The sequence below is a fragment of the Halyomorpha halys genome, unplaced genomic scaffold (genome assembly GCF_000696795.3).
Source record: "Halyomorpha halys isolate HHAL.00 unplaced genomic scaffold, Hhal_1.1 Scaffold1653.1, whole genome shotgun sequence".
NCBI classification, from domain to species: domain Eukaryota; kingdom Metazoa; phylum Arthropoda; class Insecta; order Hemiptera; family Pentatomidae; genus Halyomorpha; species Halyomorpha halys.
This window is the reverse complement of record NW_027109677.1, coordinates 1-15,805: the sequence shown is the minus strand read 5'-3', so window position 1 is coordinate 15,805 and position 15,805 is coordinate 1. Positions and strand designations below refer to the sequence as shown.

Here is a 15,805-nt window from a genome sequence, read left to right as displayed (position 1 = left end):
ATTAAATTATTTCAATTCCATCAACTGAACATATTTCCAAAGATTCAATCTGTGAGCAATCCATTCTTTTTTTTTCGATTTCATCGATTTATTCTTAAGTTGGGCAGCTTGAATAATAAATAAAAAAAGTTATCAAAAATTATATTAATAATTCGATTTTACATTTGTTATTAAAGTTTTGAATTTCAAGGTGATTTTTTCTTATAAATAGATGCCTAATACTTTTCGAACTTATAGACACTCAGAGATAACTTTTAGTGCTATAAAGTGAACAAGAAGTACGAGTAAAGAAAAACCAAATTATCATAAATTTATTCTTGTGATAATATTCCGTCATTTTTGTTCCGGCTCCTTTTTTTATTATTCCGACCCCTATTCTTATTTTTTTTTCTCAATTTAAACTTTTAAGATTTCTATTACAATTCAAGTTGTGGTACTTTTTATTCAACGAAAGTTTCAATAGAAGTTGGAAGAAATCTCAAATTCCATTTTCTCTTCACGTTTTCCTGTAAGTTGGTTTTAATATCAATTGATTTTTAATTGATATTGACTAATTAAATAATTATGCTTATTATATCTATAATTACTATTTACTGTCTTCAACTATTATAATATGGCGTTACATTATTTTTTTAATTCTGTGGTTATAATTTCAAATTTTAGGATTTTGAGATGAGAATAAATAAAAAAATATATAAAACTCACAGAATCATTTTAAAGACGTGCTCATTAGGAAGGAATTGGAAAAGGGATTATTTTTAACAAGAGTTTTAAAATTACTCCCGCATTCCTTATTATATAAAACTAAACAAAAACTGATTTATCATTACCAAATTATACAGAAATGTTTATTTTTGTTGAGAAGAATCGAAAAAATTTAGGAAGTAAAAATCATATTAGTACATATACGTTGAACTACGTTTTTAAACCTTTGTTCGGGCTATCTTTTTTTTCTGATCGAACCAGAATCTGTGTCTTTTTAGTGAAAACAGGAAGGTAAAGTGTAAATTCTCTTTACGAACTACTCTCTATTATGGTACCCCTCTTAGCAGACAATATTATTAAGCTTCTGGCCAATGTACACATCTAAGGTTTTTTTGTTCTAATAAAAAAGTATCATATTGATCATAGTTACAATTTTTCTTTTTTAAACCTGAAAAGCTTATGTTGTAAATAAAATACTAAAATATGCGTTATGTATAAAATACTTTTATGCAAGTAACTATAAAATGTTACAAACCTTCCTTCTACGCCACCCCTGATGTAGACCTGAAACTCAGGTCGAAACGTCGGCATAAAATAAATAAATATGTTTTTTTTTATTTATGTTGTTCTTTGCTGACCACACCCCCCGACAAAATTATAAGTATAATACAAAGTATAAAATGTTTTGTTTTCGTTTCCTACAACTACTTAACATTGAACGCTACTATTCGTTGTATCTTAAATGCATGACTCAATCTAAAAAAATGATTTATTTGTACAATAAAGGGAAACATAAAGTGCAGAGGAATCGACTGCATCACCAGATCACGCTAGCTAGTACCGTATTTTCGATCTAATGTCGTTTCCGCTTATTACTCATCCTCGGTGGTTCTCATAAAAAGATTTTCATTATGTCAATCATATTGTTAATTAATTATGTATTAATATGCTATCATTAACAAAATACCATATCACAAAGTCATTTCATGAAAAAAAAAAAAATTGTATGAGGAAGTTTTATAAATCAGAAGGTTTATATGAACAATTAATTTTTTTTTTGGATTGGCAATCAATGAGCTTTATAAAACACCTTGTTCAAAATTCTCATGTTGAATTATAGTATTATAGTTGTCTGTGGATTTAGTGAACTTGCTCAGCCTCCACTGGCTCATTTCCAGTGACTTGGTGAGAGGGCTGTGCTTAAATCTCGAACTACCCCTCATGCTTGTGGGATACAGTGGGATCGGGGATCCTTAGGTCGAGAGTGTAAATATTGTACATAATAGTGTAAATCTGATTATTACTTTTATTTTATTGTTATATTAGTTAAAAAATTATTTTATCCTTATTTCTTCATGTACTTAGTTTGAATATGTTCATTTTATTAATCTTTCTTTTTTTTATATATACATACATTTGTATTTATTAAAATATAATTTTTTTATTGTTATTTTTATTTATTTTTGGTATCAATTTAATGATTTATCACCATTACTTACTGTCTTATGTTGATGCCAGGTTATAAGACATGCTTTCTATCGAAAATAAATATTGCTGAATCTTTGGTAATAATAAATCATTTGTTTTTATGAAAAAAGAAGTGGTAATCTCAAATCAAGAAAAAAAATGCCAAGGTTATATCGGTTAATGCTTTGGTTAAAAAAAGATATTCACGTCTAAAGGTGTTCATTTTTCTTAACTATTTAGGTTATAATAAATAAATTAATATCCAACTACTTTATTAATTAAATGTAAACATTAACATTTATATTAAATGTAATTTATTTGTTTCTTATAACGTAAATAATTAATATCAATAAAAATCTTTAAATGTGAATTTCTCTTGAACAAAGATTTAACGGACATGAACACAGTGATTTTTTTTCTTGTTTTGAGGTCCTTAATCTTATTTTCATTTAGGACCCTGTGTATTAGTAATTGATGAAAATACTTTCTCGAGCACCATAAACAATTTTTTTATGGTAGATGCTTCATGAAATTTTGAATTATAACCTAAGTTTGTTATTATTCCTAGTTTTTCAACTTTGAGGAATGGCAGTAAACTTTATTCCAGCGCAATCTGAACCTGGCAAGTGCCGATCCGACTTGGCTAAGAATAGAGGTATCAGATGGCAACAGTTGGCAGAGGCCTAAGCAAACAGGCGGGATCGAAGCCCTGATTTGAGTTTGCAGATCCTCGGGTAACAAAAGGCTCACACCACGTTCCAGCTGAAGGGATTGGCCTGCCAACACCACAGGGCACTGATATCAGCACAGCATGTGTCAGTCCTGTCTGGGCCTGGATCATCTCCCTCCGAATATATTATAATGCTCGCCTGTCGATCCTGTATTGTTGTTTGGATATTGTTATCCCCAGCTCATACTGCCACTCTGTACCCCTATCTTATTCAACAATAAATATTATACCAAACGAAAGTCACTAATGTTGCATTATAAATCCAAACAAATTTTCAAACTTACTTCATGTGAATGGAAGATTCGATAATGTTTAATTGACGAAATAAACGGACAATATAAAACTTTTATTTTGTTACTGGTTATGTATAATGTATATTTCCATGCTATCTAATTAAATCACGTTTACTCTATATGTGATACAAGTCATCTTCGATATAACAATAGGTGGGGCATAGAACAGAGTGCCTGGACGATTTCAAGGAGAAAACTACTCTAATCAGTAATAAACAGCAAAATAAATGCCTAAAACATAGACACGGCATTGTAGCAAACATCATAGCATTGTTGTGAGCTTAAGACGAGTAATTCATTTCTGAGTAAACTGAAAAGTTCTAATAAGTTAAATTGCTCTAGAGACCAAACAACGAAAATTAATCACCCAGACAAATTATTCGTATTTTTTTTTCCATTCAAGGAAATGTAACTTGATTTTGTTAAAACTTAAATATAAATAAATACATACATTGCCCAATGTTAGGAGTGGAATTGTGCCGCGCGTGGTTAAAGTTACATACATCAAGTATTTTAAACCCTAGATTTTAATTGATAAGTATTACTTGTCTAGTTTCCCTAAATATTATCAATATATGGAAATTCAGCCTGGGTATGTAATAGAAAGTGCTATAGGATTGTAATAAAAAAAAGTTACCGAAGTATGTATATACTCCTTCTTATTTTTAGGTTTGTAGACAGTTACTTCTTCTCCCTGTTGAGCAGTGATTGCATGTCAGTTGCTTTACAGGTGTGAAAGATATAGTACAAGAGCCCAAGGGAAGAAAAAAAATCAGTTATTTCATCCCAATGGTTTTATTACTATAACGAAAAGTATGAATAATTACTTATGAAAATTGATGAGCCTGCCAAGTATGATTAGAGTAAATAAAAAACAAAAGCTGTTAAAATAAAATAATAAAAAACATTAAAAAAAAAAAAAAAAAAAAAAATCATTCGGAGCTCCAAACCGTTAAAATTACTTACAACACTAGAAAACCTAATAAAACACTATTTAAAGTACAGCAAATTTACTAAAATATGAGCTCTAACAGATCAGTTTACATTCAATAATTCCCGATGTATTCTAGTTTTTAAATGCAACATTGAAAAAAAACTGTACTAAATAATAAGTAAAATTAAAAGATTTTTTTTGGAACAGCCGCCATTTTTATTCTCACTAACTACCAGGCAGACTCATCTATTTTGACTATTAATTATACTTGGATTTCAGTAAAGTAATCAAAAATTGTGGAATAACTGATTTTCTTCTATCATCCTTTGTCCTAATATGATAGTTGGTGTGACATATGATTCGATTTTTTATAACAACCCCCGTCATAGCAGATATAGAGTGGATAACAGTCGTTACCCATAAACAACTCTCTATCCATGAACTCCAAACCCAGAGTGAGTTCTCTCTCCCTTGCCATATCAGATATGAGGTCCCCCCGTTTATTTCCTGGGCGTCTGCGTGGTTCTTTTCCCTGTTTTTCATCCTTATATTTTATAGGGTGTTTTGTGATTTGCATAATTTTTACATGGTCAAACTTATAATATCAATTATCTTCAAGGAATATTCCTCATATGGTCTTCCTCGTATCTTCATGTATTTCTCATTTGGTCAAACCTAGTATTAAAGAGAGCTTTCCTTAGGAACTTCTTGGTGTTCTTGTATAATTAATTTTTTAAAAGCTATGTAATTTTTTTAACTGCATAGGGATAAAGATTTGTTTATAAACAATCCTGTTCACATTCATCATGAATATAACTGAAATGTATTATCCAAAGCGGTTGAAACAACAGAGCACGGATAATATTATAAATAGGATTTACAAATGCTTTTTCGTGACATTCATAAAATTTGGAACAATTGAACCAAACCTAACAAGAAAAAATTTGTTTGTATATATTAATAAGACTTGATATAATGAAAAACCTCATTTAATCTTATTTAACCCGGCGGTACACGCGCTATATCTCTCAGGCATACTTTCTCGGAACCACTAACGCGCGGATAAACTAATGCTGTAGCTTCTCCTTCTTGGTACCTTTCAATAAGTAATCTGATAACCTATACTCCAACTTACATCACATTTCCTTTCCTAGATCCTCTCCTAGAGCAGTTTTAGATAAGCAGTCAGCAGGATCGTATCTCACATATACTGTTAGTATTTTTGACTCCCGAAATGACCAACAAATCTGTTCTCAATGTAAGTAATCCGGAAGATTTGGAGACTGTGTGTAATATTATTTGTAGTAACTATAATGATACTGATGATATTGAATTTTCGGATGATTCTGACTCAGACAATGTTGATAATATTGAAATAAACGTCAATGATGAGTCTGATGAACATGAAATTCAAGTTTCTAAAAATAAAGTAAACAATAGTACAGAATTATTCTGTACTTATTTCATTCTGTTTATATTTAATTTTTTTTGTTCAATGGTTGATATCTTGTTCTTTGTTTTTAGCACTGATGAAGGCTAGAAATTCAGGCCGAAACGTTGGCACAATTAAATAAGTTAGTTCAACTTATTTGTGTTATATTTTTTCCCCATCCCCCCAACTATCTTCTCATATAATTCTTCCACACTCAACTAGTTCTCATCATTAATAATAATTATCTTCAATAACAATAATATAATACGTTTTAGCTACATTTTTTGAAAACCATTTAACCTGAATTGTTTAAACACTTAGTTTAATACTCTGTTATTACAATTGTAAAGGATAAATATATATAAAGCCACAATGGCGTGTGCTCGTGTAGCTCTAGATAGTGTGTTTGCTGCCGGGTTAAGCAAATTTTTGGGCTTCATGGCACGTGACAGACATTTTTTGAGAAATCTAGGATTACGAAATTTGGAAATAGAGGAATTTGAATTTTTATTATTTTTTTTTCCACTACTAATAATACCAAGAGTTAATACTACCTAATCAATTCTATAGTTTTTGCTGTTTCGAGAAATGCCTTAAGTGGTTTGTTCGCCAAAATACTTTCCACTTAACTCGTTTACTCTCAAGTTTGTGTGTGTTCCACTTCCCAGACAAGTTTCTAGCCATTTAGGGAGAAACTACTTTATCCTACTGGGCCGAGTTCGTGAGCTCTTCTGATTTCTTGTGTGTGGGAGGGCTAAATTAAAACATATCTGTATAATGTTTAATTTGGACTGTAAGCTCCATGAATTAAGCTCAAATATATTAACTAAATGTGCCCAATAAAATTAACTACATAATTTTTTTTTATTGACCTAAAAATTGAACCACGTGAACATTTTTTTTTAAATCAAATATTTCTTTATTTTTCTGATGAAAATAATTACACTCTGCAACAAAATTAGGGCATCAAGATCAATTAATAATATTCAAATATTCATCCATACAATATATTCAGAAATGGAATTTAAAATAAAATGATAAAACACTCGTGCTTATGCAAAACAAAAATAACCTTTCTTTATTTCTAACCAAAAAATTTTTATACGAGGAAAAGATGGTTGGGAGTGCGGTCAAAATAAAACACAAATAAATTGATGTAACTTATTTAATCGTGGCAACCTTTCGGCTAGAGTTTCTAGCCTTCATCAGGGCTAAATCAACGAGATAACAACCAATGAATATAGAAAATATAAAGAGAATGACATAAAGGGAATAATTTTAAAGAATGGAATTAATAAAATGAAGTTATGAGAGAAGTGGATGAATGAATGAATAAAAGAAAAACAAATATTTTGAAAAAAAAGAGAATAAAAGGAACCTATTAGCTAACAGGTTCGTTTTATTCTCTTTTTTTCCCCTATCCTTATTTTACAACCCCTTCTTTTCTCAATTTTCCTTACCCACGTTATTTGTTATGTTCACCATATATTATTATTATTGTTTTCAAATTTTTTTTTCTATTCATTTCTTTTATTAAACTTTATTATATTTTGCCTCTTTATCAATTATTATGGTTACATATATTTTGATTCTCTCAATTTTCTTTTTCTTTCTATATTTTAATTTTTAAATGATTAATAACTAATATATTCATACTTGTTTGCATTATATAACTTCATGTTTACTTTATTTCCTTAATTATGTTATTTTACCTACTTATTCAATTACCTATGTGTACATTTTATTTTCCACTTCTCTCATCACTTCATTTTATTAATTCATTTCTGTAAAATTATTCACTTTATGTCATTCTGTTTATATTTTATTTTTTGTATTTATTGGTTGTTATCTTGTTCTGTTCTTGGCCCTGATGATGGCTAGGAACTCTAGCCGAAACGTTGGCACAATTAAATAACTTATTTGTGTTTCATTTTGACCGCACCCCCAACCATCTCCTCGTATAATTCATCCACGGTTAACTATCTCTCATCATTAATAATAATTATCTTCAATATCAATAACATAAAACGTTTTAGCTACATTTTTTGAAAAACATTTAACCTGAATTGTTTAAACACTTAATTTAATACTCAGTTATTACAATTGTAAAGGATAAATAGATATAACACCACATTTTTCATTATTACTATCTGAGAGTAAGTCGGTCAACTACCTCTCATAATAAAAAAATCTTTTATTTCTACTAAATTTTGAAAAAACGTATATTTTTCTTAAAGTTGTGATTGTCGTATGAATTCTGCTAAATAGGATGTCAGGAAATTTCTCTTCTCCGTATTCTTTGTTTATTTAGCCGATCCCTATATTCTTCCAATTATTGGTTTATTCTCTAATATATTCGGATAAACAAATTGCTTATAGACTGATGTTTATAGACCATTCTGTATGAGTGCATGCATCCTTTCCAGGAATCTGAAACAACACACTACTCAGATGTGTTCTTCTTTCGATTATGTCTGGATTCCAAATTCTCCTAAACTAATTCCAGAAAACATTTATTGATTTCTCGGCAAATCCCTCCGAAAACCCATTGTTGAGGAAAGACATGCCTATGATAAACTTCCTTTTCGTATAAAACCTGACGTCTATTTTCACAAATTTACCGTCTCATCTAATAGAAATTTGATTTTTTTCAATTTTTCATACATAAGCTCCACGAAGGTAATTATAACAATCAACTGTTGTGGGTTAAACATTGCTAAATGTTTAAAACGATATTTTATACTTGTTAATCGGTCACAACATGAATAAATAATGTGTACTGAAATTTGTAAACTTAATTTGGAATCAGCAAACCATGTTTCGTTGTTTTTACTTCTTCATATGTTGCATCTCCCATATATTTTTTCATCATAATAAAGAATTACTTGTTGTTCATCATTATGAACATACCTTCATTCTTTGTAAAAGTTGTTCATCCTCAAGGGACGTAAATGCCGTTTACTCATCATTACCGATGCCTGGTGATGAGGAAATGCTTTTTAATGTGTACATAATGAGGTTGCAAATTAAATTAAATTTGAACCACTACAACTCATGAAGTTACTAGATCAACGGTTGTGCAAGAAGGTGATTCGGTCAGAATCACGCTCGCCTCCAGATTTTTACTCAACTAAGGATACCCAATTTATGAGGCTGGGTGGAACTCACAGGGTTGACTCACGGTTACATTTAAAACAATTTTCTTCCCAGCCAGATTCGAATCCGAGTCCTTGTAGTTAGCAGCAACGTGCCTTACCACCGCACTGCCTACATTATGGGGTTACTTTTTAAAATATCAATAGTTATCAATAACTAAATAATTAATATATTATCTTATTAATTTTCCTAATATTAAAAATTATTATTCTAGAGAGGCGATACTATAATTAACAAATACCTATTTTTATTATTTATGTATTTAATTTGATTTACAACTGTACCAATAATAAATACAATAAGTAAATATGTTGTATGTTTCATATACACTTGAAAATCTTGGGAAGGAACCACCCATTAGTGGTACTTCAAGCATTAATTTAAATTAGAAGGTCCCGTTGCCATCTTCTTTTCAGACGCCTTGGAGGGTTATCAGGGATTGTTAAGGATGAAAGATTAAGAATTAATGGGTTAGAATGGGGAAGGAGTTTGGAATGAAAAGCAAGGATTTTGGATTGTAAGGATTGGATGCGGGAGGAATTTGATGGCTTGGTAAAGCCTCATAGCTCAATTCCATAAACAAATACCATTTTTTTAAATTTAATGTACTATAATGAAAGAATATCAGCGAAATATATTTAATATTCTAAGATTATTGTAATATAATGCACTTTGAACGAGCATTAAACTTAAAAGAAGTTTTTGAAAATTTACTTTAACCATTCTACTCATACAAAAATTTTATAACAAGTATAGCAAACAAAGTATAAGCAAGTATAGTTTTATTAAACTCCTTTTTTTTCTAAGAAATGGTAAAATAAGTTCAATATGTCAACCTTTTTCAATCTTCCACGTATCTGATAAATGTATCAACTTATCACCTTAACAACGCATATATTCCTGTGTGACACTAGATCGTAAAACATTGTATCTGACATTTATTATAGATAGAAGTTTTTAGACTCGATTTTTTCAGGCCGGTTTTATAAAACCATTCTAAAAAAAATATATTTTTATGTGGACAATGTTGGTAGGAATAATGTTCTGGAAAAATAAACTTATGAAAAACTCACTGGTTTAATAATGTATGTAAACAATTTATTTCTAAATTATTCCTGGTCTTTATTATTTTTTAAAAATCTTCTGAAAAAGAAAGGAAAATCAATAGTGTTCTTGTGACATGCAAAGGTCATTTTCATAAATATATGCGAAGAATGGTTGTGGATAACACACGATTCTACATTAATCTTTGAGATTTAATATTTAAATTGCATGAAGTGCTTAATTAAATTTAATCGTTGTTTTAAATACTGCTCAAAGAACTCAATATAAATAAAAAATCATCAAATAAAGTGACTTCGAGGGCAAAAGTTGGACTGGAAATGGACTGGGCTCCTTTATTAAGAAATTAATATTCATGAGATAACTTCTTCCGATTTTCGCTCATTCGATATAGTAAGGAGCGATATTCGATTGTTTATATCGGTAACAGTTCATATTTTTTAATAATATAACATTAGCTTTTATTAAATAATTAGTTTGAATTGTAGTTGTCGTAGGATAGTGTAGCAGTTGTTGAATATTTAAAACTTTCCTGATTGCTTCCAGTCCATATTTATTTATTAATTTTTAATTTCAGTTAAACATATCTTGATGGGCGCTCTGCTATACCGAAAATCCCTTTTATTTTATAAAGGACAATTTTATAAAGGTCCATTCCAACAAAATACAAATGTTATGCATTTCAACTCATTTATTACGGAACCTCTTCATTCCGAATGTGGAAACTAAGATTCCAAAGTATATTCCTTTTAAACACCTTTTACTCTTCTCACGAACAAAAGAAGTTAAATATGTATGTACAACCTCAAGATTCCAGAATTAAAAATGAGATTTTTTTTAACTCCTGAAATATTGTCAAGTGAACCTGGTGTGGTGTTTTTAATTAAGCTACTAAACACTTTTTTAAAGTAATAATAAAGTACGATTTAATGTCACACAGTTTCAATTCAACTTCTAGTTAAATAAAAATATAAAATAAAAACTGACCAGAAATTGTAATATATATTTTAATTTCAGATAATATTAATTTATAATGAGGTACTTTGTTGTAAAAAAAAAATAGTTTATTTATGTATGTAGTGGTGTTTGACATTAAGCTGAGATATCTATTGTATATTAATATTTCATGAAATCAAATTTATTAGACAAATTTTAAAAATTTAAAAAAAATTGATTTATGTTTTAAGTGTACAAAAGATCTTTATGATTAAGAAGTAGTTTTGATTTGTTTAACTAAACCTAATTTATTCTCACCACTTAATTTACTTTCGATTCTACAGCCGGTTAAACCGGAGAGACGGTTAAGAGGATCTCTGCTGTATTGGGATGATTGAGGAGCTGCATTGCGGATAATCCTGTAAGTATATCAATGGCTTCATGGCTCACTGTATCGTGCAGTAGCAGAAGACAGTTTAACACGCGAAGAGAAATACGACGGTACGGTCTGTTTTAGTCAGCACTGCCAATCTTCGTAGCGATTTAGACATAAAATTGCTAAGACATTTAAAATATTATTCTCTTGTGTATTTTTCCTATTGTGGTCGTGACATTCTCCTCCCTTTCCCCCTCCACCCACACTATATGACTTTTGAACTTTAAATAAATATTGTTAATAAACCAATATTTTTATTTTTTCTTAATATAATTTTTTTTAAACTTTCGAAACATTTTTTCTAATAACAAATATAAACGATATTTTACATATACTAATGAAATGTTATCTTTTGTACTTATAACAGAAACTCCTAAATTTTAATATGTTATATAATAGTATAATATAATATCTATGATAATGTAGTGTTATTATAATCTCTCGTTTCGATATATAAAAAAAATATATAAGTAGCCAGAAAATCAAGAAGGATAAAACTTTCGATATATATAATCAAGATAAAAAAAAAGAAAGAACAATAATTGGTCATAAGAACAAGAAAAAAAAATACGAGATACATATTTATAATATTGCCTAACAATTATTACAATATTGCCTAAACAAATATTATTAGTATGATTAGGTATAATAATATATTATGATAAAATAAAATAAGAAGCTCCGTAATTAGATTGTGGTTAAATTAGAACTACGTGAAATTAATGTTCAGATGATTGTAATTAGCTTAAGAAATTTTATTTTAAATCAATATCTTATCAATATAAAGTAACTATTTTATCAATAGTTTTTTAATAGAAACTGAGATGTAATTAGTGTGTAAAGAACTGAAATAAAAATGGTTAGTCAAAGTATCAAAAACAAAATAATTCAATCTTAAGAATTATTCAGTATGTAATATGAATATATAAAATATATTCATATTACAACTACTATACATTTAAATGGGTTTGAATACCCTTAGATCTATCAAATCGAATTTTTGTTTCATTTATGCTTATTAATACAGCAAACCAATTAAAAAAATAAATAAATAAAGATCTAATGAGTGCTGCTACCTATTTAACCTTGTTGTATCTAGATATTTAATTTTAAGTTACTAGTTCTATATAAATTAGTAATTATGTATTTGTTTGTTAATGGGGCACCCCATGCAAAAAGATTTAATCAGTACAATAAAGTGCTTACATTTACATACAGATGTAATAGAAATAGAAAAATAAATTATACTTATATATAGATTATATCATTTATATAAATTAATAATATTCAATATTAGACGAACAAACAATCACCTGAGCAAATTATTTAAATATTTTACAATTTAAAAAAAAAAAAAAAAAAAAAAAAAGAGACAAAAGTTAAACATCTTACCCAGAAGAAAAATCTCTCGCTCCATCTTTCAGGAAAATTACAACTTTTCAATTAATTTTTGACTGAACAGATTCAAGTATAAATGATAAATTTTTTTAGTGAGAAATGTAAATGAAACGTTGTAATTTTCCTAAAAGAAAGAACCTTTTAATATATTGTATGTGAAATTAGTGGAAATTTACTTAGCACCACTGTGAAGTAAGTCATCTGTATAAAAATAGAAATTAAATTTCTAATTCTCTGGGTGTTGACAGGAATTCATACAAAGGGTTAAGACTAATATTATTCAGTTTTGGCATAAAATGATAGTTATCCTACAATATAATTTATTCATTATATATTTGATCACAAAAAGTTTTAAGACCACGTTTTTATTATTCAAATATGAAAATGTATGCTACTGTAAATGAATTCACCTTCAATAAATGTAGGGCCTTGTAAGATGAAATCTGTCGCAGAGAAAATTTTCTGTTGGCTAGGTTGTATTAATGGTTGAATGGAGGGCTGAAATTTCGTAATTTACAGTCTTGAAAGGACCCCTGTTAGACATAAACTCATTTACTCCTGTGTATTAAACTCTCAAAGAAAACCAATTTAAACGTCATTCATTTCTGTTTAAAACATTTCATAGGGGATGATAAATTTCCTAAAGTAATTTCGAAATCGAAGAGTGGCTTTTAATTTTCTAAAACATTATAATTTGACTCGAATATTTTTTTTTTACTGCTATAGTTAACACAAATATTTTTTTAATATCACATAATTGTTATTTTTGAAAATTGTCAATATTTATATTTACTACGACATTAGTATTCTGTGCTTAAATGGTGGCTGGTTATAAATTTATGGCCATCAGCCAGATTTTTCTGAAATTGCTATGATACCTCAAATATCGGAGAGAATACTAATTTAAAAAAATAAATGCAACAACATAGAAAAAAAATATATATATGTAAATTTTATTCCTATAAAAAGATGGTTACGACGAGATGTATCTAGTCTTTGATTTCTTAATTGTTTACAGATCGTGTACTGGATATTTTTGGAACACGAATTATCACAGCTAGTCATGGCCTAAATGTAAGGATCGTGAATAATATTTTGTAACATCTTAAAAAAAAATATAAATATACAACATATAAATATATAACATCCAACATACAATATATAAATATATAACATCCAAAAAAAAAAAAAAATTACAAACAACTGAGAAACTAAATATATATACTTATTTAGTTTCCCTGTTGTTTTTATTTGTATTTGATTTTTATGGGAGAGAGATCTATTTTTCAACAAATAAACGGCAGATGATCCGGGTGTGGTTAAAAATAAAAATAAAATTCAAATAGTACTTGAATTATTTGTTTTGAATGTAACGTAATCAAGTCATCCTTCAGGACCTCAATGTTCCATATGTTGCCGATTTTGCCAGATACCATTCCTTCCATGATAAACTTCCCAACCACCCAAATCCACTTGTTTCTAACCTCGCTTCTCCTTCATTACCTAATAATCCTCCTAGGCGTCTGAAAAGAAGATGGCCTCGAGATCTTCTTCTCTAGAAATGTTATTGGAATTCTATCTGTGGGTAGATTCTCCACTTGTTTGTATCATGCCACTATGTCACCTACAGCAAATTTACTTGTTATATACAGTTGTAAATAACAATAAATAAATTATTTTAAAAAAAAATGTAAAGTCATTTGTTAACCGTTTAATTCCCCCACTCTGTTCATGCTCATTCATTAGTTTTCCGTCATTCAGAAAGGTGGATGTTCTGTTTTATTTAATATTTTTCTTTCTTCCTGTCCTTTAATTTATTCTCATTTCTCTTATTTTCCGTCTTTCAGTGTTTATTGTATTTTTATATTTCTCTTATATCTTCTATTTATTTGTTATTTCTGTTTTCATTAATTGTATAATATATCAATCACACGCAAATCCATAACTGTGCTCAAACAATTCCTACGATTCTGTTATTCCATTCCTCAGAACACCCGTCAGCAATATTCCAATATACCTATTTTTAAAATGTTGCAAAATATTAAACAGGATCCTTGCATTTAGGATTAACGAAACCTAGTTTATTTCATTATATTCGGATATAAACGCATACCCAAGAATAACTTATTAAGAAATAATCATTTCATTCACTACTGCAAATAAATCGAAGAATCATAATCAGATGGGTTTAATGAAACTGATTAGAGAATAAGAGGCTGTAGAAGAAAGGTTATAATTTGTATACAAAAATCTTTTTTGTTAGAATATGATTACGATGCTTTATTTTATTATAATTTTACTGAATTAATCCTCTCAGCTTACTATGTTTAATTTATTTTTCTTGACTCAAAAGCTTCGCGAACGGTGAGAGCTTTCATTATAACATTTTGTTCATAACGTTTGGTGGTCTACCTGGTAAGCCACATCGTTAACATCTGTTCAAACCTAAAGCAAGGTAATGTTGAAATTTCATTCCCTTTAAATCCATATCTATCTAAACATTTATAGAAAAAAAATCTCACAAATTCTTCGCATTACTCTCGTAGACGCAATGTATAGATAAGTTTGGCCATAAATGAATTCTATTTTTCTAGGTTTTATGTTTAACATAAAAAAAATTACCTGAAATGTGGAGAAGGATGTACAGCGATACAAGAGCTGTAGATGATAGGGGATTGAAGCCCATTGCATCTTCATCACATTCTTACTGCCTGTAACAGAAATAAAAAGTGAAACACCTCATAACATGATCGATATTCGTAATAAGAAAAAAATATTGCCAAATACTTATTTATCTAACATTTTAATGTTATGATTTCCTGATAGTGGGTATTAATTGTCAGGCTGTTGGATATTTCAAAATGCAAAAGAAAAAAAAATTCAAAGTAAAAACAGAAATATTTTTTAATTTACAAATTTTTCAATGGGATGCGTGTAAAATTCTAAATTCACTCCAATTACTTTCCCACAAGCCGGCCGAAAAAAAAAAATAACAGATAATATATTTTCCATGATTATTTTCGTAGCTTGACACTTAATGTATTTTTTAATATATTTTTCTATTTATTATAACTAATTATTGTTATCCTTAATAACATTTAAAATTAATAATTGAGTACCCCGGGAGTCCTGCTCTTTCCTCCGCTAGTGGGGAAAGAGCTCGGCTGAGTGAGAATATTCTGACTGTGTTTAAGGTATTATTTTACTTTAAGTATAATTTTTCCCTCCTTTTCTATTGATCTCATTTCATTCTTTA

The 15,805-nt window shown here is 28.8% G+C and overlaps 1 protein-coding gene across 1 annotated transcript in view; it reads right to left on the bottom strand.

Moving 5' to 3' along the window:
• The window catches only part of gogo (golden goal), a gene marked incomplete at its 5' end in the record, with an annotated part of 228,264 nt that extends 213,004 nt beyond the window's left edge, over positions 1-15,260 (bottom strand). The window contains 1 exon segment of the mRNA XM_014435703.2: positions 15,172-15,260. Within this exon segment, the coding sequence (XP_014291189.1) occupies positions 15,172-15,235 (64 nt within the window).
• Between the last annotated feature and the right edge of the window lie 545 nt (positions 15,261-15,805).